This window comes from Callithrix jacchus, chromosome 9 (genome assembly GCF_049354715.1).
Source record: "Callithrix jacchus isolate 240 chromosome 9, calJac240_pri, whole genome shotgun sequence".
NCBI classification, from domain to species: domain Eukaryota; kingdom Metazoa; phylum Chordata; class Mammalia; order Primates; family Cebidae; genus Callithrix; species Callithrix jacchus.
Window position 1 is genome coordinate 2,728,780 of NC_133510.1, and position 25,409 is coordinate 2,754,188.

The window sequence follows — 25,409 nt, forward strand, 5'->3', positions numbered from 1 at the left end:
CTTTGTGTTCCAAACACAATCTTTCATACCACGATTTTGTATCAGAAATCATACGTCAGCTTGGTAAATCGGGATCAGTCACTTCCTCCCCTGGTGGTTCAGTAACATGAGACGACATAGTGGGCTCGGTTCCTGAGTAATGGAACCATCGTGTGCTCTGGGGAAAGTATCCCTCACTTGGTGATGATTTCATCTGAACAAACCAAACCAAAATTTTTAGAGATAGAAAGCAAAATCAGTTGATTATGAACTATAATAGTGAGGGGAACAATTCCTACTTTCACACCTTAATTCCAATAGCCACATATTTTGGCTTTTAGGACAAATATCCACGTATGAGTGTAAATGGTTAAGAGCATCACCATTATCAGATTGCAACCAAACCTCACAGGAGTGACAGGTGGCCTCAGTTTTCAGGAGGTTGTTTCCACATTCTTGACTGGGTCTTTCTTCCATTTCCCATTGTCATTGTTGTTTTTGCAATTAGACCACCAATTTCATTATGAGCATGAGCTACTATGACATGGATGGAACAATGTGTGGCCCGCACACCTTTGTGTCTTCTTTATATTATTCACTGTTCTGTTGATTTGTGGAAGATGGAATTTCACAGCGTCCACACACACTAATCCCTGGGAACTGTAAATATATTAAATGACATGGCTAAAAAGATTTTCCCTATGTAATTAAGGTCACAGACCTTAAAATAGGAAGATCATCCTGGATTGTTTGGGCCCAATATAATAATATTATGTAAATGTTTCCTTAAAAGCAGACAACTTTCTTTAGTTGGAGACAGAAAAGCTGTGTCAGAAGTGGAAGCCAGAAAGTCTGAAAGTATAAAAAAGGATTATGTGTCATTGCTGGCTTGAAAATCGGTGAGGAAGCAATGCTAGGAGGAATGCAGGTGGCCTTAAGAAGCTGAGAGGGGTTCCCAGGGACAGCCAGTAAGGAAAAGGAAACATCGGGTTTAAAACTCAAGGAACCATATTCTGCTAAGGAGCTAAATGAGCTTGGGTGTGGATTCTACCCTGGAGCCTTCAGAGAAGAGCTCTGGCTGGCCAACACCTTGATTTTAGTCTTACGGATTCCCAAAGCAGAGAACCCAGCCAAGCTCATCTGGACTTCTGACCCACAGATCTGTAAACTCATACATGTGCATTATTTTAAGTTACCCAATTTGTGGTTACTATAGCAGAAATGGAAAACCAATATATCATTTTGATCTACTTCAAAGTTCCTGAAGACCAGAGACGAGGCCATCAGTGAATCCACCTCAGGCATCTGGCAGGGAAAAGCCAATCAAATTGATAATACAGGTAGCTGCTCCGCACTGCACTGAGTGCTGAGTAAGATGCAAACCCTTCCTCACATCTCCCCAGCTCTGTCTGGTCCCAGTAACCCAGAAGATTCCAGAAAGCGTAGGCTACTACATCAGGTCTGATAGAGCTCTGCAGAGATGGGCCTGGGCTTCCTTTCTTAAGCCGGCAATATGTCAGAATGAATCAGGACATGAAGCAGCTCCAGGACTAAAACTAGCGAGGCTGTTGCTTAACTCTGTTCTAACAAATGGAAGTTGCTGGTTATTTAAGAACTGAGTTTTTCTTTTTCTTTTCCATTGGTGAGGGTGTTGTACCCATATATCGAATTCTGCCCCATGCGGTTCAGCAGGCTTGGGGGTGACCTGTAAAGCTGGACTAAGTGTGAATTGGTGTGAACAAGGACACACTAATCTGATGTCTGAGGCTTCCTATATTAGGTAATGATCATAGTGATCCCTCTCCTCTGGCCTGGATATTAGAACGTTCCCACTATTACCCCTTATACCAACTAATTTGAATTTTTCTTCCTTAAAAGCTGTTTTGAGAACACTGAAATAAAGGATGGAGTTGAAGGTTCATACTAGACTGCCAAGAAATAATCTCCCTTCCACTCAGAGCCATAGCATGACCGTAAGAGGAAAACTCTGAGAGGGGGCTAAAATTCACAACTCAAGAAGACATAGTTAATATTGCCTTCTTGTGCTATGTATAGTTGGAAGAGTGTGTGTGTGTGTGTGTGTGTGTGTGCGCGCGCGTGCGCGCGTGCGCACTGGAGAGGTAGTTTCAGGCCAGAGCAAAGGGGGATTTGAAAACATCAGTCTTAGGAGTTAGGATTTGATATCATAAATAATGAGGAAATAATAGGTGTAGATTGAAGAATCAATTCCTTAGGGAACCTAGGTAGAAATGTAACTTGATTTTCTAGGACTCTAAAGCTGAATGCCAGAAATGTGGGTATTTTGGCTTTGGTGTTATTTGATTAAAGAAAGGACACAACTCAGTTGCAGAAAGTTGGATAATTAAATGTGGCTGCGAATTCATTAGTGATAGTGAGAAAGATGTGCCCATGAGAAAATAAGCCCAACAAGGTCCCTTGGAGATTGTAGGAAGGCCAGGAAACGTCTGTCTCAGCACATTATAGGTTAGGTCCCACACCACTCCATTTGCATATAAGAGGAAAGGATGCCTTCAGAGGACTGGAGGACGTGGATTGTACAAATAATACATAAACCATAATATCACAGAATTATTTTTATATTATACATTATCTTCACATCATAACATCATCATCTATGACATAATTTCAATAATTTTGAGTATATATTTACTGTAATATATGTATTTACATATATAAAACCAAGAGGCACTTCCAGTAATTCTGGCAAAAAGGGAGCATCAACATAGCATCTAAGTTAAAAAACAAAAATAAATACAATTTATCTATTTTTTTTTCTTTACAGTTCCTACCTTTCACCAAACATTTCTCAGCTGCTAAGTCAGTCACTTAACAACACTCATGATGGGATGATACTAACTGTTGCTACGTGTATTAAATGGAAGATGCAGGTGAAAGGACAGTGTTTATTTCAATTGCAAAATGATTGCTTACGTTCAAAAGCCTCTTGTTTTTCTAGAAGTTGAAAAATTTGGCAAAGTTATTAGTTAATAAACAGGTTTGTTGAGAGTGGTAAGAATTGTTAAAAATTGTAATGTACAAATGACATCACTACAGTGTCACTGTGGTTGGCAGTTATTTGAAAATATTGCTTTTTAGGAACAGCAGATTCAGTTAATTAAATACTCTCTGGTTTACAAATATCCTTCAAGGTCAAATTTTGGGGCCATATTAATTAGAACTTGCCAAGGCCAGGCTTTTGTTTTTCTCTTCTTTGTTTTCTGTGGGGAGGAGGTAGTGACTAGTCAGAACAACTGCCCACAGAAATCCAAGCACATTTTAATGCAGAAATTCAAATCAAATTATTCAAACCAACCAAAACCCGAAACACTCTAAATTCAGATTAAAGTTCCTTCAGTCACATATTCTAATATAGAAAGCCAGGGAGAATCTCATTTTTATTATTTTGCATCGAGAGTCAGAATATCCATAAAAGCACCAATTTTCATTTTGTGATGTGTATGATAGAAATCTCGAGGAAGAAATATCATGGAGTGGTGATATTCATTTCCAGTGCTTACCAACTAACACATTGTCCGTATTGGAACAAAATGGTATGCATTCTTCTGCGAGAATATATTAAGACACAAACTGACAGTCATAAGTGAAAAAAAAACACCAGTTAAGCAAACATAATATGCTAAAATTCCCATGCAAATATTTTACAGAGTATAAAAAATTTAGTGATTTCTTTTAAGCTGATGAACAAATATATATTCAGTAAAGCCATTAAAATCTCACTAACAGGTGACATAGATGTTAGAATTACGATTTAAAGTTAGCAATACTATAATACTAAATTATGTTTGTAAATAGTTAAAATGAAATCTCTAATGTAAGATGGAGTTTTTGACCCCTAATCAGTTGGGAATTTTAAAAGGGACAGGAAAACTGCTATCAACCAACACTTTATATACACAAAGCACTATTTATTGAAGTAGATGTACTTCAAACAACTGTTTTTAATTTCACATTGAACATCTGAGTATTTTGCCTTTTTTAGGGAGTAAAATTACTAGAAAGAAAATCTTGCTCTTCAAAAGTTATTCAAGTAGCAGTTTTCAAGCTAATTCAAGGGCTAATTCACATTTGGAAACATGTCTCAATGCTCTTTGTCACAAAAGAAGTCAAGGTTGACCAGTAGATGCACAGGTCATTTCGCTCCAGAGAAACTAAGCTGGTGTGTATCAAAGATGGAGGGGTGTCCTGGGTGCCCTGCAGGTTTTATGCAGTGTTCACTCCCAGTCCACAGCTCTTGCTTTTTTATGCTTCTCATGTCCATTGGCTTTACAATGAAACCAGGCTTGGGGAACTAGAACTTAAGTAGAAGGCCTTTCTTTCTATTATGGCAGAGGAGAATTTCTGGTTATTTTTTGGTTACTAATAGTGAGTAAGAGAAGCATAACTGAAGAGAAGCCATGCTTTCCCCCGATAGGTTTGGCTTTGTTTCTTCTTTATCTTTTTTTTTAAGGTAGTAAAAAACTGCCTAAGCAGCCAATTGTTTTGATATTACATTACAAACAGTCTAACACGAGGATGTTTTATAGAAAGCCAATATTTGAACAACCATGCATCATTCAAATTGTATTTTGTAAGATTAAAAGGCTTTTAGTTTCTAACCTAGAATTATTTACATCAGAAAGCTTTCAAAAAGTTAGAGCATAACTGTTAAGACAGAGGATTTTGTTCATTTTCTCAGTGGAGAGTACATGGTACAGCTGACAGTCCAGTGGGTCTTTGGAAGTTCATCTGCTTTTTGTTTTGAAACAGGAAAGGAAAAAGATCCTGCTGTTATTTGTTTAATTTGAAATAGGAACTTTCAACGACACTGAAATATTAGTTAAACCATTAAGGCTTACAAAGTTTTGTTACTACTTTTGTATTAATGCATTTGAAATTCTAACCTCTCTGATCACGCTGGGCAGATTAATGCAGTGAGTGTGGTTTCTTCACTGGTCAGTGTTTCATCTGTGAAAGTCAAGATGAATAAGGTTTAATTTTTTTAGTAAGAATGGTAAATATTTGGCCTTTTGTGTTAGAATTCAGTAAAATCTACATTAATAGAACATTTATTTTGTAATAACACAAAACATAATAAATTGCTGAATAATCTACTCTTTTGTCTTAGGAAAAACTCAGAAGAGCTCAAACTATAATTTGTACAAAGTTAAATTGACATAAATTTTTATCTAGTGTATTTGAACCCTTCCTTCATAAAACATTTTTCCCTATGAGGCATGGAGAATATTAGAAAAAGAATTAAATATTCTTTCTAGTTTTCTGTTATATGTTACTAGGTATGATTATATCAAAATATTCAGCCTCTGATTATATGAAAATAATCAGTTTATGGTTCTGATTATATGAAAATATTCAGTACCATGGAATGTCATTTTGTGGGTTTCATTTTAATTGAAAAATTTTTTTAAAAAATCTTTGCTTCCAGAAAATCAAATTTAAACATTCTTGAGAATACTTACCTATGACAATTTATTATTACTCTTTGAAGCATTTTTGGTTACATTAATTATTAGCATAATTAAAGAACCACTTCTTAATGTGGAGCAATGAGGAAATCATTGCTTCATTGTCGGAACGTAAACATGTTCAACTTTTTTTTATTTGTAAGGAGAAGGCTTTTCTTCTGTCTCCACAGCTTTTCAAGCAAGCAGAAACCCAACGATACCAATGTGTGTCAAGTAATCAACCTTAAAAACATATGGAAAAAAACTAGCTGTCATTGGAAAGAAAATGTGGATTCCTTTTAGAACCTTAAACATATGTCAAAAGCCAATTTTGTTTTCCATTTATACATAATCTATGTACTGTATTTTGTGGTCTTACCTACACTAAAATAATTTATACTAGATCAGTATTTTTGAATCAACAGGTGAACATTGAGTTCCACCATGTAAAGAAAGCCTTAATATTCAGTGTCATGTCTTCAAACATATTTTGCAAAAAAAATGTTTTATTTCGCCATTTGTTAGCCTACTGTTAGAATGATTTGCTAGTGGAAACACAAAGATCAATTCAAGTTAGGTAAAAGCACCATTAGGTAAGATAAAAGTAACATTTATTTTAACAAATACAGTGTGTAGGCAATAGCACACACTGCCTAACATCCATGGTGCATAACAGACTGAAAAACGTGTCACTGTTCTCTGAGCATGGTTCATTGGTGTGAAACATACAGCCACGTTGCAAGTCTCAATTTACGTCATATATAGTTTTTAGCTTAACTCATTGTTTGTAGTGTAATTCATTCCCAATTAAGAATTTGAATCTCTTCCAGATGAACAAATTGATGTGTGAATATAGTACCTAAAACTGATATATTTTTTAATAAGAAAAATTTAATTTTGGAATATTCTTTACCTAAAATTGCTGATTTCTTAATCTTAAAATTGAATTTTGTTGAACATTTAAAAAATGAACTGACAGTATCAGCAAATTCATACTTTAAAGACACAAATCACCTAGGACAAGGTCATAAAATGTGTTGCAGCTGGTTCAGTCAATGAAAGAAACTCAGTTCGGTTTCATGGTACATACATATTTTAGCTTTAAATTATCTGGAGTTGAGCTACTGGCATTTGAGCTTTTATTAATATTTCTTCCACACATATTAGCTAATCTCTAAAAGAAGGGGAATCTTGTTGGTTTTTTCTAGGTTATGAAAGTTCATAGAACTCTGTTTTATTCGAGTGAGTGTTCTACCAGTTTGAGAGGCAGTTTATTTGCAAATAGCATATAGTCAGGAAAGGCATTAAACTGGAATCAGGGTGATGATGACAGAAGAGGACAAACCCTTATTGAGGTTTCCATCATGATTTTACAAGTACTATAAATGATGAGGACACTGGAGAGCCCCATACTGACGTAGAAGCACCAAGATACCTCCCACAGCAGAATATAAATGATTTTCAGATCATTCACTTCTCATCAATCAGGATTTCATCATCACACAATTAGTTCACTTTTATAAATTAGTAATTTCAAACTTTAGACTTTATTTATAATGATAATTTTTATAATTTTATTACTTAGAAAATAATTTATATTTTTCCATCATTTAAACAAAGAGTAGGCCTGAGTCTTATGCCTTCTGCACAGCTTTTACCTTCACAGAAAGTTCTCTGGGTAAGATAGGCAGGGAATATGGTGAAATTGCAAATTAACGGTCTACATACATCTAATATGAACAGTCTGTAAGGTATTCCATTTCTTTAGTGTTAGGATTGCAGTGGTAAGATTTGTTCTGCTATTCAACCAAAAGGGAATAGTTAGAATTGGGTATTCTATTTTTAGGAAGTGAATACTTTCTTGAACAAAATATGAGAAAATTTCTTCATTTGTCTGATGAAGACTAATACAGCTATACCCCTGTACAGAGCTACTGTCTTCATCTTTTACTGAGAGCAAAACCAGGTCTTACATAAATGGCAAAACAAGACAAAACAAAAATTACACCTAAAAAAAGAAAAAGTAGTGCTTTTACCAAGGAAACCAATATTTTAAAGGTTTAGATATATAACTGGAAAGATGTTCATTAGCGTGCTGAAAATAACACTGATGACACTCAGAGTATACCCGGTCTCTTACGTAACAGAGAACCATGCCATCCAGGCAACCAGTTCCAAGTTTTCCTATCATTGATTTTATGGCTGTCGAAACAATTATCTTTGTCCCTGCGTGGGCTAGAAACTCCTTCATTTGAAAGACCTGAGTTTATCTAATGGCACCTATAAATAGGCTCATATAAAATTGTAGTAAATTGCAACAAATACATTGGCACCACGGGAAGTAAGCTCTGGAGTTGGATGTGAACGTAACAATATTGCTGTCACCAAAAAAGGGGGAGCACCCTACTAGCAGAAAGTGTCCCTTAGCATCCTGTGAGATGTACTGGGCGTGTATGAAAGTACATACTTGGAGGATCTTCATCCCTTTATTTATCCCAACTGACTTCTAGCCATAATAGCAATTTATTTTTAAAGAAAAATGTATCTGTCTGCCTGGATTGATGAACACAATTCTAAACTAAAAATGCTCTGATTGCTTTTGCCACTTTTATTCCCGTTATTTCCTGTACCTTAAAACAAAACAAACGAAGCCTGGCAGTTTGCTGAGACTTCCACTGTAGTAGCCAAGCTGGCCCCTGCTTGGACTGTGCAGCTTCGACAAAACTGCCCGTAGACTATGAGGACGTCCAGCTGTCCTGCCAGTCCGCTCACTCCAAACATAGCTTTTTGTTCAATTAATATTTGTGTTAAAGATGATGGACAGCATTTGGAAAATGGGAAAATATTGGCTCTGTTAAGTAATTCCATTCAAGGGGTATGAGGAGGTAAATGCTTTTTTCCCCTTCTCTTAATTGCAAGGTAAGAATAGTTAAATTCACTGGCAAAATTTGACTCTGAGTAATTTTTGCAAACAGAGAGACACACAGGCAAAGCTAAGAAAATGAAAATAGTTTAGTAAGCTCTAAATAATGAAGACCTGGTGTTAACTCAGAAATATACTGAAATATATTCTAATTATTTAGGTAGAGTCTGCATCCACTTGATCCTTTTGATATTTTCCTACTTATTGGAGAATTTGCCTCGAAACTGTTTATTTTTTTATTGTATTACATTTGCCTTATTTTTTAATGCCATGAATTACTGTAAAATAATGCTTTGAAAGGGAGAGTACAATATCCATTTATGAGAAACATAAGGAATTTTAATGTAAACAATCCTTTCTGCTACTTCAGATAAAACAGAAACTAGAAATCACAATCGAGGTTTACTTAGAAGCTAAGATTGTTTAGATGATGAGCAGGTTTGTATATAGTGCTGAAGGAAGATTCATAACCAAACAGTGTTAGAAAGAAATGGACACCAACTATAAAAATTTGATATTGGTTAATAGTCTTTCATCTGGGAGACATGGACCCAGCATTCATTCAGTTAGTAAAAGTTACTAGTGAAAAAAAATTCTTTGCAGCATTCTCATTTAATTGGCAAAAAAATAACTATATCAGATTATCATTTAAATTAGAATAGGTATATGATTGGCTGTCCATCGACCTCCATGCAAATGAATCATCATTCCTTTACTGGGCTTGGAAATAACGACAATGTATAAAAAATGGTGATTAAAATGTAACTTTATAAAAATGTTTCCCTTTTCCTTTTTTTTTAAAAAAGAATTTACTATCTACAAAAACAAAAAAAGTCTTCATATTTACATCAAGATAACTATCATGACATATATAATAATATGAAATAAAATATTGAAAGTGAGTATCAACTTTTTAAATAGAGGTTTGGCTCACAGCATAAACAAGTGTAGATAAACCAAAACAAAACAAAACAAAAAGACTTTCAATAATAACCTGATCCTCAAACAATCTCTCTCTAGTCTCCCCTGCCGGAAGAAGCATGGCTGACAACGGGCCAGATTGCAGATGGAAGCTACCCCAACAAATAGCATGTGGAATACCACAACAGGGGCTGTCAGTGGGACCTTCACCCCTGAAAACAAAACTACAACCAAACCGTAAGTTGCCAAGAATCAGGCTTTTCCTATGTCTGCACAAAAACCCTAGGTTGAAATATTCTCCTTCACCTCTTGCTACATAACCCAGAGTGGTTTTTCTGTTTCCTTTTCTTTTTCTACCACACATTTTGCATCAAATTAAGAAGACAGAAGTATAATTTCCTAAGCCTTCTCTGGCATCATTCAGAATTCTAACCTTATTAGAAGACCTGACTCCAGCTCTTTCCTAGGTGTTTATGTATAAAGAATGCCATCATCTCCTTAAATGGGGCTTTGATCTTAATCGAGTGACATCCATACGCATAGACACTTCCTGTACATTCATTAGGCAATGGACTGGAAAATGCCTCAGTCTTCCAGGTTTGAGGCTGGTGATAGAGCTCCTTCAAGTGGTGCGTAGCAGTAATGTAATACCAGACAAACATGTGGCCCTCTCACCAAGCCCTCGAGTGCCCTCCATCTGCAAAAGCTCCTTTACTGAAGGAGATGGAGGAGGACATTTGGAATGGCTGTCTCCCAGAGACACTCCAGAGTGAACTTCCTTCTGTTTGTTCACATGTACTCAGTCATTTGCTACAGCTATTCTATGAATTACTGAAACCACAAAAATCTCTTTACATATGCACACACACACACGCACAAGCATCCTTTCACTGTTCCCTTCGTCACACACACACACACACACACACACAAAGTGCACGCACACACACAGTGTTGGCAGGATGTATCAGAATTCAAATAATGCTCTGGAACTTTCATCCCTCAGTACTAAGAGCAAAAGCTGCTTAGTTGGTAACCTACATTTCCTGCACTGTTTCCTCACTAAGCCACACCATCTTCTTTGTGATTTGGTTTCCTTTATGATTTATTATATCACAGTGACCACTAGATATCTTAGTATAAATGTTACTAAATTGTGGAGCCAGCAATTCTGGCCTTCAGTGTGTATGTGTGTGCATGCATGTGTGTGAATATGTTTTACATGTATATGTGGGAGCTTATATACACACACACACACACACGTATTTCCTCCTGAAAAAATCCTTAGAAGCTGGTGTTGCAATGTGAAAGCTTCTTTGAGAAAAAAGTTTTTAACAATGTACCTCACTGTAAAAATATACACACAAAATGCGAATAATCCCAAAATGCAATAGCCATTTGCCCATCTTCTCAAATTTCTACAGTGTTGTGTCTAAATGTTGTGCTGGCTTGAAGAGAGTCTTTGACAAGTCAGTCTGTCTGGAAACAGAGCCCATTCTATCCATCGTCACTGGTTGGGCTTTGGGGTTGGTATCTCCTCCCCTCTTGGTTTCCCTTTCTCCTCTTCTTCTTCCTTGATAGCTTGGATCTGTTCTGAAGAGTGTGGCTGAGGGTTCTGGTCCAGGGATTGATTTTCTATGCCTGCCAACCGCTGCTCCTCTTCAATGACATTCTTCCACATCTTGTGGTTCTGTAAGAGGTGCTGAGTTATTTGGCAGTAGATTTTTCTCCTTTTGAAAGTCTTTTTTTCTATTAAAAAAAAAAAAGAAATACACCAAATGAGACTACTTAGTTATGTATTGAGCACATGAAAGTTCTCTCTTTTCCAATTATTAAGAGCAGTAAATCCATAACCCTGGTTTGCATATTATTATTATGCAGTTTTGGAGAATGGGGAAAAAAGAGGAAGATGGCAATAATCATTTAAAACATCACTGAGAAATAACTCCAGGCAGTATTTAATATTTGGCAAAGTGCAGCTTAAGATCTGCTTGTATCTTGGTTTTGTTTCTGTTACATTTCAGGCCCTCAAGACTTTCCACATAGGTCATTGAAATAACTTCTTCCATCTGCCTCTGTCAATTATTTAATCACAAACATCTACAAGATTGATATAGTTAAAGATAGTTTTGATATTCCTCATCTGCTTTATGTGGACTAAAAAATTAATTTCAAAGTACTCCCACAAGCTTGCAGAGGACCTCACTGGCATTCGTTCCCTTCTGTAGACTGGCCTTTAGCTACATTTACTTAACTACTCTGCTTTTCTTGTTCTTTAAAAATCTACACTAAAGCCCTATCGATCTTCAGGCTGGTACTTCCTATCCTTCTGAAATGCTCTTTGCAACCACTGAGAGTATATGTCCATTCATTTTTTAAGGACTCCACCAGATTTCACTGAATTATTCTAGGAAATGAACTCTTTCTTCTAAATTCCCATGTTACTCCATATGTACCTTCTAGAGTATATACTGTTCCTATTTTTATTTTTTCCTTTTTCTTCTCCTTATCATTATCTCTTCTTCTGGTAACTGTGCATCCAAACTCATTTGGGGGTAACTTTCCCCCTTCCTTCAATTATGTGGTTCTAGAAAAAGTTGTTAAATTCTACTTCCTCACTCATATCCTGTCTACAAAATTATATCAGAGTGGCCCATGGGTGTGCACATGACCCAAGTCAGGCCGGAGTCCTTCCCTGAGATAGTTCCTAGTAGCACAGAATGAATGGGTTTGAGAGCTGTAATTGGAGATCCTTTCTCCTTTGCTTATGCATCTGGAATGAAGTGAACTTAGAGCTGGCTATCATTTCAGCCTGATGATGAAAGCAAGGCTGAAAGAACAAGCTGTTAGGCAGGTGAGGCAGAGACAAAAGCAGGAACAAGTAAGCACTGATAATAGCCAACATCAGGTTTACATGAACCAATAATAACATTCTCTTTTCGTATGTACTCATTCCATTGGAATTTTATAACTTGTAACCAAAAAAAAAGTTCTACCTTAGTATACCTCCTTTAGGAAACTTATCTTGGAAGTGGTCTTCAATATGTTAGGTTAGAGGCATCTGGTACTTGCCTCTTCCATAAAGAAGAACGTCTAGAGTAAGTAAGTAATCAGACTTACCATCTAAAATGTAATTCTGAATTCAACAGAGAAATGACAGGAAAATATCTAAGGAAGAAGAGAGAAGTAAGGTAGTCTGCTCAGTGGGGACTGTCTAAGAGCCTGGAGAGGCTCCCTAATATGAGGAAAGAGTAAGTGAATGAACCCAGCCATCCACATTCCCGCCATGGATTCCTGCACTCCTAGCCATGGGAGAGTCTGTCAACCCAGGTGCTGCCTGAAACTGATACAGACAACTGCCTGGAAATCATGTGATGGCATTGCTTCAAAGAGGGAGCTCATACGACTCTCACATCCTCCAAGTCCTGAGCCGCTTAGGAGAGGCACATGTGACCCACTGCTGCCACCAGTGGGGTCTAAAGACTGGTTTACAGCACATCCCTTCCACTAATAACTGCACTCTAAGCCACTGAAGATACTATTGATACTGTTACACTCAAATGAATCATACGGAGACCCCACTACTGCCTGCACCCAAAATGAATCATACAGACACTGCGCTCCTGACTGCACCCAAAATGAAAGCCAGGGAACTTTATTCAACCCGCACCATCGACACACCTTCAGGAAAGTCTCCCTGACAAAAAATAATTTTAAAAATTGGAACAAGCAACTGCTACACCAGATACACAGATATCAATGCAAAGACTCAAGAAATGTGAAAAAGCAAGAAAACATGACACCTCCAAAAGAACGAAATACTCCTCCAGCAACAGATTCCAATGAATAAGAGTCACTTGAAATCCCAGATAAAGAATTCAAAATAACAATATTAAAGTCTATCTCAGTGAGACAGACTAGAACCCAGAAAAACAATTCATAATATGAAGGAGAAATTTACTAAAGAGACAGGTATCGAAAAAAAGAACCAAAGAGAAACTCTGGAATGAAGAATTCATTGAAAGAAATACAAACTACATTCAAAAGATTCGGCAACAGATTAGATCAAGTTGAAGAAAGAATCAGAAATTGAAGACAAAACCCAGTCAAATGAACACTAAAAACATTAAAAAAATTTAACACTAAACCATTAAAAAATAATTAACAAAGCTTACATTACATACTTGAATTTTCAATGTCCCAGAAGGTGAAAAGAAAATGAAAGAAAACTCGTTAACAAAATTATAGGTGAAAACTTCCCGAGTCTTATAAGAAGAGATTTAGACATCTAGATGTAGGAAGCTCAGAGAAACTCACACAAATATAATTCAAGGTCTTCTCCATGGTGCATTGTAGTCAAACTGTCAAAAATCAAAACAGAGGGAATTCTAAAAACAGCAAAAGAAAAGTATCTAATAACTTATAAGGAAACTCCCATCAGACTAACAGATTTTTCAGAAGAAATCTTTTAGGCTGAGAGATAATGGGACAATATATTCAAACTGCTAGAAGAAAAAAACCATATAGCCAGAAAAGTTATCCTTCATAAATGAAGGAGAAATAGTCTTTTCACACACAAGCAAAGCTCAGAGAATTCACCATCACTAGACTAGCACTACAAGAAATACCTAAGGGAGGTCTACATGTGAAAGTAAAAGGATATCTATTATTTTGAAAACACATGAAAGTATAAAGCCCCGTGGTAGAGCAAACACAAATAAGGAAATGAAAGGAATCAAATGTTACAGAAAACCACCCAACTGCAATGATTAACAGCCAGGAGAAAGAAAGGAACAAAGATATACAAAACAGTTACAAATAAATTAACAAACTGACAGGAATAAGGACTCAGATATTGACAATAACCTTGAATGTAAAAAGAAAAAGATTTCCACTTACAAGACATAGAATGGGTGAACTGATTAAAAAACATAACTATGTGCTAAGAAACTCGTCTCAGTTGTAGACAGATATAGACTAGAAGAAAAAGAAAAGTCCAGATATAGACAGGAATTAAGACAGAAAAATACACTTCATCCAAACAAAACAAAAAAGCAAGGGTAGCTACACTTACATTAGATCAAAGAGAGATTAAGTCAAAAACAGTAAAAACAGACATAGTCATTCTGCATCCTCTCAATAGATACAGAAAAAGCATTTGATAAAATTCACCATCATTTCATGATAAAAACTAAAAATACTAGGAACATGCCTCAATATAATAAACACCACACATAATAAAACCACAGCTAATATTATATTGAATGTGGAAAGTTGAAAGCCTTTCCTCTAAGAACTGGAATAAAACAAGGTGCTCACTATCATTATGGCCATTCGAAATTGTCCTAGAAATCTTACTCAGAGTAATCAGGAATCCAAATTGGGAAAGAGGAAATAAAAATGTCCCTCTTTGTAGATGACATAATCCTATAATTAGAAAAATGTAGACTACCAAAAAACTCTTAGATCTGATGAATACATTCAGTAAAGTTACAGGATACAAAAATCAGTATATAAAACAAAGAAATTAAGATGGCAATCCCTTTTACAATAGCTAAAAAAAAAGTAGAAATAAATTTAACCAAGGTGGATAGAAACCTCTATGTGAAAAACTACAAAAATCTGATGAAATATGTTAAAGACAACACAAACAAATGCAAAGACATCCCATGAATATTGATCTGAAGTATTAATATTGTTAAAAACACCATTCTACCCAAGCAGTCTACAGACTCAATGCAATCTTTATTTAAAAAAAAAAACTAAAAAAAAAAACAAAAAAAAACAGGAAAACAAATCTAAAATTCCTATGGAACCAAAAGAGTCTGAATGGCCAAAGCATTCAGAACAGAAAGAAGAGAGCTGGAGGCATCACACTACTTGACTTCAAAATATACTACAAGGGTATAGTAAAAAAAAACAAAACAAAACAGAAGCATGGTGTTGGTATAAAAACAGACAGATAGACCAACAGAACCAATAATCCAGAAATAAATGCATATATTTATAGCCAACTGATTTATGACAAAGGTGCCAAGAACATACATTGAAGAAAGGACATCTTAAATAAGTGGTGCTGGGAAATGTGGATATCCATATGCAGAAGAACAAAACTAGACTCCATTTCACACCATATACAAAAATCAACTCAAGACTGATTAAAGACAAGCATAAGACCAAAAACTATAAAACTGTTAGAAGAAAACATAAGAGAAATTCTATAGGACACTGAGCTAAGCAAAGATTACTCTGGCTAAAACCTCAAAAACCCAGGCAACAAAAACAAATACAGACAAATGGGACTAAACTAAAAACTAAAACCTTCTGTACAGCAAAGGAAACAACACAATGCATAGAAAGTCTATGGAATGGAAGAAAATAAATGCAAGTTGTTCATACAACACAGGACTAATGTCCAGAATGTACAAGAAAATCAAACAGTTTAAAAACAAAAACAAAAAATGACAAAGCCACAGCCAATACCATACTGAATGGACAAAAACTGGAAGCATTCCCTTTGAAAACCAGCACAAGACAAGGAATCCCTCTCTCACCACTCATATTCAACATGGTATTGGAAGTTCTGGCCAGGGCAATCAGGCAAGAGAAAAAAATAGAGAGTATTCATATAGCCAAAGAGGAAGTTAAATGGTCTCTGTTTGCAGATGACATGATTGTATATTTTAACAACCCCGTCATCTCAGCCCAAACTCTCTGTAAGCTGATAAGCAACTTCAGCAAAGTCTCAGGATACAAAATCAATGTGTAAAAATCACAAGCATTCCTGTACACCAATAATAGAGAACCAAATCATGCGTGAACTCCCATTAACAACTGCTACAAGGAAAATAAAGTACCTAGAAATACAATTAACAAAGGATGTGAAGGACCTCTTCAAGGAGCACTACAGACCACTCACTGCTCAAGGAAATAAGAGAGGTCACAAACAGATGGAAAAACATTCCATGCTCATGAATAGGAAGAATCAATATCATGAAAATGACCATAATGCCCAAAGTAGTCTATAGATTCAGTGCTATCCCCAACAAGCTACCATTGACTTTCTTTACAGAAGTAGAGAAAAAAAACTTTAAATTTCATATGGAACCAAAAAATAGCCTATATAGCCAAGACAGTCTTAAGCAAAAAGAACAAAGCTGGAGGCATCACACACTCTGCCTTCAAACTATACTACAAGGCTATAGTAATCAAAACCGCATGTTACTGGTACCAAAACAGATACATGGACCCATGGAACAGTACAGAGGCCTCAGTAATAATGCCACACATCTACAACCATCTGATCTTTGATAAACCTGACAAAAATAAGCAATGGGGGAAGAATTTTCTATTTAAGAAATGGTGTTGTGAAAACTGACTAGCCATATACAGAAAGCTGAAACTAGATCCCTTCCTTACACCTTATACAAAAATTAACTCAAGATGGATTAAAGATTTAAATGTAAGACCTAAAACCATAAAAATCCTAGAAGAGAACCTAGGCAATATCATTTAGGACATAGGAATGAGCAAAGACTTCATGACTCAAACACGAAAAGCAATGGCAACAAAATCCAAAATTGACAAATGCGATCTAATTAAAGAGATTCTGCACAGGAAAAACAAAACAAAGAAAGAAAGAAACCAAAAAAAAAACTATCATCAGAACAGGCAACCTACAAAATGGGAGAAAATTTTTGTGATCTATCCATCTAACAAAGGGCTAATATCCAGAATTTACAATGAACTTAAATTTACAAGAAAAAAAAAAACACCAAAAAGTGGGCATAGAATATGAACAAACGCTTCGCAGAAGAAGACATTTATGCAGCCAACAAACATATAAAAGGAAGCTTTTCATTACAGGTCATTAGAGAAATGTGAACCAAAACCATATTGAGACACCATCTCACACCAGTTAGAATGGTGATCATTAAAAGTCAGGAAACATATGCTGAAGAGGATGTGAAGAAATAGGAATGCTTTTACACTGTTGGTGGGAGTGTAAATTAGTTCAACCATTGTGGAAGACAGTGTGGCAGTTCCTCAATGATCTAGAGCTAGAAATATCATTTGACCCAGCAATCCTATTATTGGGTATATACCCAAAGGATTACAAATCTTTCTACTATAAAGATACATATATAAATATGTTTATTGTGGAACTGTTCACAGTAGCAAAGACTTGGAACCAACTCAAATGCCCATCAATGATAGACTGGTTGAAGAAAATGTGGCACATATACACCATGGAATACTATGCATCCATTAAAAAAGGATGAGTTCAACTAAGATCAGAGCAGAATTGAGGGAGATAGACACACAAAAAAATCCTTCCAAAAATCAGTAAATCTAGGAGCTGGTTTTTTGAAAAGATCAACAAAATAGACTGCTAGCCAGATAAATATAAAAGAAAAGGGAGAAGAATCAAGTAGGTGCAGTAAAAAATTAAAAAGAGGATATCACCACTGATTCCACAGAAATACAAACTACCATCAGAGATTACTACAAATTGCTCTATGCACATAAACCAGTAAACCTGGAAGAAATAGATAAATTCCTGGACACTTGCACCCTCCCAAGCCTAAACCAGGAAGAAGTTGAAACCTTGAACAGACCAATAACAAGGGCTGAAGTTGAGGCAGCAATTAATAGCCTACCAACCAAAAAAAGCCCAGGTCCTAATGGGTTCACAGCTGAATTCTACCAGACTTACAAAGAGGAGCTGGTACCATTCCTTTTTGAAACTATTCCAAACAATCCAAAAAGGGGAAATCCTTCCCAAATCATTTTATGAGACCACCTTCATCTTGATACCAAAACCTGGCAAAAACTCAACAAAAAAAGAAAACTTCAGGCCAATATCCATGATGAACATAGATGCAAAAATCTTCAATAAAATACTGGCTAACCAATTGCAACAGCACATCAAAAAGCTTATCCATCATGATCAAGTAGGCTTCATCATGGGGATGCAAGGCTGGTTCAAGATACGCAAGTCGATAAACATAATACACAACATACACAGAACCAAAGACAAAAACCACATGATGATCTCAATAGATTCAGAGAAGGCCTTTGACAAAATTCAACAGCCCTCTATGCTAAAAACTCTCAATAAACCAGGTGTCAAAGGAACATATCTCAAAATAATAGAAGTTATTTATGACAAACCTACAGCCAATAACATATTGAATGGGTGAAAACTTAGAAGCATTTCCTTTGAAATCCAGCACTAGGCAAGGATGTCCTCTCTCACCATTCCTATTCAATACAGTATTGGAAGTTCTAGCCAAAGCAATTAGGCAAGGAAAAAATAAATAAAAGTGTATTTAATTAGGAAAGGAGGAAGTCAAATTATCTCTATTTGCAGATGACATGATTGTATATTTAGAAGACCCTATCAACTCAGCCCAAAATCTTAAACTGATAAGCAACTTCAGCAAAGTCTCAGGATGCAAAATCAAAGTGCAGAAATCGCAAGCATTTCTATACACCAGTAACAGATTAACAGAGAGCCAAATCATGAGCAAATTGCCATTCACAATTTTTACCAAGAGAATAAAATACCTAGGAATATAACTAACAAAGGATGTGAAGGACTTCTTCAAGGAGGACTGCAAACCACTGCTCAAGGAAATAAGAGAGGACACAAACAGATGGAGAAGCATTCCATGCTCATGGTTAGGAAGAATCAATATTGTGAAAATGGCCATACTGCCCAAAGTAATTTATAGAGTCAATGCTATCCCCATCAAGCTACCAATGACCTTCTTCACAAAACTGGAAAAAACCACCTTAAACTTCATATGGAACCAATAGGGAGCCCACATAACCAAGACAATCCTAAGCAAAAAGAACAAAAGCTGGAGGCATCACACTACCTGACTTCAAACTATACTACAAGGCTACAGTAATCAAAACAGCATGGTACTGGTACCAAAACAGAGATATAGACCAATGGAACACAACAGAGGTCTTGGAGGAAATGCCACACATCTACAACCATCTGATTTTTGACAAACCTGATGAAAACAAGCAAGGGTGAAAGGATTCCCTGTTTCATAAATGGTGTTGGGAAAACTGACTAGCAATGTGCAGAAAGCAGAAACTGGACCCCTTCCTGACACCTTACACTAAAATTAACTCCAGATGGATTAAAGACTTAAACCTAAGACCTAACATCATGGAAACCCTAGAAGAAAACCTAGGCAAAACCATTCAGGGCATAGGCATAGGCAGGGACTTCATGACTAAAACACCAAAAGCATTGACAACAAAAGCCAAAATAGACAAATGGGACCTGATTAAACTCCAGAGCTTCTGTACAGCCAAAGAAACAATTATTAGAGTGAGCTGGCAACCAACAGAATGGTAAAAAGTTTTTGCAATCTACCCATCTGACAAAGGGCTAATATCCAGAATCTACAAAGAACTTAAACAAATTTACAAGAAACAAAGAAACAAACCTATCCAAAAGTGGGCAAAGGATATGAACCGACACTTTTCAAAAGAAGACCTCTTTGAGGCCAACGAACATGAAAAAATGTTCATTATCACTGAATATTAGAGAAATGCAAATCAAAATCACATTGAGATACCAATACCACCTCATGCCAGTTAGAATGGCAGTCATTAAAAAATCTGGAGACAACAGATGCTGGAGAGGATGTGGAGAAATAGGAATACTTTTATACTGTTGGTGGGAGTGTAAATTAGTTCAACTATTGTGGTGCTTCCTCAAGGACCTAGAAATAGAAATTCCATTTGACTTAGCAATCCCATTCGTGGGTATATACCCAAAGGATTATAAATAGTTCTACTATAAAGACACATGCACACATAGGTTCATTGAGGCACTGTTTACAATAGCAAAGACATGGAACCAACCCAGATGCCCATTGACAATAGACAAGGAAAATATGGCACATATACACCATAAAATAGTATGCGGCCATAAAAAATGATGAATTCGTGTCCTTTGTAGGGACATGGATGAATCTGGAAACCATCATTCTCAGCAAACTGACACAGAACAGAAAATGAAACACCACATGTTCTCAGGCAGGGAGCAATGAGAACACAGGAACAGAGGGAGGGGAGCATCACACACTGGGTTCTGTTGGGGGGGCCAAGGGAGGGACAGTGGGGGGGTGGGGAGATTGGGGAGGGATAACATGGGGATAAATGCCAGATGTAGGTGATGGGGGGATGGAGGCAGCAAACCACATTGCCATGTGTGTACCTATGCAATAATCCTGCATGATCTACACATGTACCCCAGAACCTGAAGTACAATAAAGAATAAAAATAAAAATAAAATGGATGAGTTCATGTCCTTTACAGGGACATGGATGAAGCTGAAAACCATCATTCTCAGCAAAGTAACACAAGAACAGAACACCATACATTGTATGTTCTCACTTATAAGTGGGTGTTGAACAGTGAGAACACAGGGACACAGTGGGGGGAATATCACACCCAGTGGCCTGTTGGGGCATGGGGACTAGGGAAGGGATAGAATTAGGAGAAATACCTAATGTAGATGGCGAATTGATGGGTGCAGCAAACCACCATGACACGTGTATACCTATGTAAAAAATCTTACATGTTCTGCACATGTACCCCAGAACTTAAAGTATAATCATTAAAAAAAATCAGGCAAAGGATATAAAATCGCAACACAGAAGAAATACAGATGTCCAAAAAATACATGAAACAATATTCAACCTCACTAGTACTCAAAGACATGCAAGAGAAAGGAGATTTTTTTCAGTCTTCATATTGTTTAAGATTAAAAAGATCAACAACATCTGAAATTGGTGAAGAGTGTGGAGAAATGGTCATTACTGATGGGAAGGTAAATTGTGATAGTCATTCTGGCATCTCTATTAAGGTAAATTGGGGCAGCCTTTCTAGCAGGCACTGTTGAAACCAAAGATGTACAAACCAAACTCTGTACCAGCAACTTTACTACTTTGAATTTATATGACAAAATTGCTCATGGTGATACGCAGAGATGTTAAGTACAAGAAGGTTCATTGCACCAATATTTAATAATGTAAAAGTAATCAGAAATAATGTAAAAATTGATCAACAAAGATTGGATTAAAGAGATATTACAATCATAAAATAGAATGCGATGCAGTTATTTATAAGAATAAAATACACAGGGAGGGGAACATCACACATGGGGCCTGTTGGGGGTCGGGGACAAGAGGAGGGAGAGCCTTAGGACAAATACCTAATGCATGCGGGGCTGAAAACCTAGATGATGGATTGATAGGGGTAGCAAACCACCATGGCACATGTATGTTTATGTAACAAACCTGCACTTTCTGCACATGTATCCCAGAACTTACAGTACACTTAAAAAAAAAAAGAATCTAATAACTGAATGTATACTGGCAAGAAAAGCTCTTTAGACATATAGTTCAGTTAAAAAGTATTCTAAAGAATAGCAGAAAAAGAAAAAGACATTGGCAAAGACATGAATAGACATTTCTCTAAAGAAGCCATACAAATAGCCAAAAGGTATATGAAAAAATGCTCAATATCACTAATCTCCAGGAAAATGCAAATCAAGATGACAATGAGATATCATCTTGATGAACAGATACAGAAAATGTGATATACATATACAATGAAATATTTTCATAAAATGAATAAAATCATGCCATTTATAGCATCATAAATGGAACTGGAGATCATTATGTTAAACGAAATAAGCTTAGTAAAGAAAAATATGGCATGTTCTCACTCATATGTGGGAGCTACAAAAGTTGATGTCATGGAAGTGAGATTTGAATGATAGACACCAGAGCCTGAGAAGGGTGTATTGGTTGGTGGTTAGGAGGAATTAAGAGATAAGGATTAATGAGTATAGACATACTAGTTAGAATGAGGAAGTTCTTATCCTTGATAGCCGAGTAAGGTGACTATTGTTAACAATAATGTATTACATACTTCAAAACAACAAGAAGAGGGGATTTTCCAACTCATAGAGATGATAAATACAGCCTGGTGCACTAGCTCATGCTTGTTATCCCAGCACTTTGGGAGGCCAAGGCAGGTGGATCACTTGAGGTCAGGGATTCAGACCAGCCTGGCCAACATGAGTGAAATCCCATCTCTACTAAAAATACAAAAATTAGCTGGGCATAGTGGCACATGTCTGTAATCCTAGCTACTTGACCGAGGATGAGGCAGGAGAATTGCTTGAACCCGGGAGGCAGAGGTTGCAGTGAGCTGAAATTGTGCCATGCACTATTGCACTCCAGCCTGGGGGACAGAGTGAGACTCTGTCAAAGAAAGAGGGGAGGAGAGGAGAGGGGAGGGGAGGGGAGGCGAGGAGAGGGGAGGGGAGACAAAGGGAAGGGAGGCAAGGGGAGGGGAGGGGAGGCAAGGGCAGGGGAGGGGAGGCGAGAGGAGGGGAGGGGAGGGAAAAAGAGGGGAGAGAGAAAGAAAGAGGAGGAGGAAGGAATACTCGAGGTGATGGATACCCTAAATATCCTGGTTTAATCATTACAAATTGTATGTAACAAAATATCACATGTACCCCACATAAATATGTTCAAATATATATTGATTAAAAATACAAAAAGTTGTTTACAACATAAGACATGGAAATGTAAATGAAAACTATAAGAACACTATTCCTACTGGAATAGCTAAAATGAAAATGACTATAAAAATCAAGTGTAGGCAAGGAATTTAACAATTAGAACTAATATATTGCTTATAGTAATGTACATTTTTACATCTACTTGGGAAAACTATTTGGTTCTATCTATTAATCTGAATAAATGAGTACCCTACTTAAAAAAATAAACTAAAATCTTATTCTCATATATTCCAAACATTAGTTTATCTGCTAGACTATAGGGTCTTTGAGGGACCCTTGTATAGACCTGTACAGATCTTCTATATCAGGAAATACTCATTTTAAAAAATACATTTTCTTTGACCAAATGATTTAAAGTTTTCAACATGGAAATATTAACAATAATTTTCACAGAATTACATCCTTTGATTGAGGAAAAATAATAAACCCAATTCAAACAGAAAAAAATAACATATTTTAAAGATGACTATTTAAATTAATGTCAGCATTCACTATTAGGCTTCTAATTCCTTATCTATTTATGAAACGAAACACCTGATATGTACCAAATATTGTCCTTAGTTTTAGTTACCCTCTGATAACAAGATAAATATGATGCTTGCCATCAGCAAGCTTTTCCTCTAGTAGGAAGATAGTGAACAAGCAGGTACAATTACACTGAGTCTTATGGAATCTTTGAAAGCTGGCAGAAATGGAGGGAGATGACCCAGTTGGTACAATACTGTATGAAGGTGATGGCTGAATTAGGAGAAGGGTAATGAAAATAAAGGTAAGTCAATAAACACAAAATATATTTGTATGGTAGAATTAACAGAACTTGGCAACTGATTAGAGGTAGGGAATAAAGAAGGAGGAATCAAAGACAATGCCGTTTTCTGGCCTGAGCAGTTGAGTATGTTACAAGATGTTAAGAGAAAGGGAAGGTTGGATGAGAAGTAGATCTGATGGTGTATTAGTCCATTTTCACACTACTGATAAAGACATATCTAAGACTGGGTAATTTATAAAGAAAAAAGAGGTTTAATGAACTCAGAGTTCCACACGTCTGGGGAGGCCTCACAATCATGGCAGAAAGCAAAAGGCATGTCTTACATGGTGGCAGGCAAAAAGAGAATGAGAGAGCCAAGTAAAAGAGGAAACCTCTTATAAAATCATCAGATCTCATGACTCATTTGCTTCCAGGAGAACAATATGGGGGAAACTGCCCCCATGATTCAAGTGTCTCCCACTGGGTCCCTCCCACAACACATGAAAATTATCAGAGCTACAATTCAAAATAAGATTTGGGTGGGGACACAGTCAAACCATATCAGAAGGGAATTAATACAGGTATTCTGAACAGGAGTTGTCTGGAAGACCTCTAAGTTGAGAGGTAAAGTAGGCAGCTGGTTAAGAGCTTAGAAGAGAGGTCTACTCTTTTCCAAGCTACCATAATATAATATAACGCTCAGTACCCTCATCTAAATGACGATTTTAGACTTGAGCCAAGAATTCAGAAGTTCAGCTAAGATCCTTCCATTAGACTGTGAATTTCCCTGGTGTATTAGTTCATTCTCATTTTGCTATCAAAAACTGCCTGAGACTGGGTAATTTATAAAGGCAAGAGGTTTAATTGACTCACAGTTCCATAGGGCTAGGGAGGCCTCAGGAAATGTATAATCATGGCGGAAGAGGAAGCAAACATGTCCTTCTTCACATGGTGGCAGGAAGAGAGAAGAGCCAAGCAAAGGGAGAAAAGCCTCTTACAAAACTACTAGATATCATAAGAGCTCACTATCCCAAGAACAGCAGTATGACAATAACCACCTCCACGATTCAGTTACCTCCAACTAGGTCCCACCCACAACACACAGGGATTATAGAAACTAGAATTCAAGATGAGATTTGGGTGGCGACATAGCCAAATCATATTATTCTGTCCCTCACCCCTCCCAAAGCTAATATCCTTACACTTCAAAACACAATCTTGCCTTTCTAAAATTCCCCCAAAGTCTTAACTTATTCCAGCATTAACTCAAAAGACCAAGTCCAAGGTCTCATCTGAGACAAGGCAAATCCTTTCTACCTAGAAAGGACATTTAATTGCAAAATTAAATGCAAGTTAGTTGGTTCCAAGATACAACAGGGGTACAGGCATTAGGTAAATACAGTCATTCCAAATGGGAGAAATCTGTGTCAAAAAAAAAAAAAAAAGGGGGGGGCTACAGACCTCATACAAGTCTAAAATTTTCAATAGTGCAGTCATTAAACCTTAAAGGTCAAAAATGATCTCCTTTGATTCCATGTCTCACATCCAGGTCAAACTGATGCAAAAAGTGTGCTCCCACAGCCTTGGGCAGCTTTGCACCTGTGGCTTTGCAGGGTACAGCACCCCACAGCGGCTTTCACAGGCTGGAATAGACTGCCTGTGGCTTTTCCATGTGTGCAGTGCAAGCTGTGGGTGGATCTACCATTCTAGGGTAGATCCTGAGACTGGGTAATT

General features: G+C 36.7%; 2 protein-coding genes across 6 annotated transcripts in view; one reads left to right on the top strand and one right to left on the bottom strand.

Moving 5' to 3' along the window:
* LOC118144426 (uncharacterized) overlaps positions 1 to 9,542 on the top strand; it is an 85,273-nt gene extending 75,731 nt beyond the window's left edge. The window contains exon 4 of the mRNA XM_078337918.1: positions 9,406 to 9,542. Coding sequence (XP_078194044.1) covers positions 9,406 to 9,474 — 69 coding nt within the window. The 3' untranslated portion in view covers positions 9,475 to 9,542. The remainder of the gene's footprint in view (positions 1 to 9,405) is intronic.
* PDE3A (phosphodiesterase 3A) overlaps positions 6,991 to 25,409 on the bottom strand; it is a 337,466-nt gene continuing 319,047 nt past the window's right edge. For all 5 annotated transcript variants that reach the window (XM_035255181.3, XM_054237914.2, XM_035255182.3 and 2 more), the window contains exon 16: positions 6,991 to 11,052. In XM_035255181.3, coding sequence (XP_035111072.3) covers positions 10,811 to 11,052 — 242 coding nt within the window. In that variant the 3' untranslated portion in view covers positions 6,991 to 10,810. The remainder of the gene's footprint in view (positions 11,053 to 25,409) is intronic.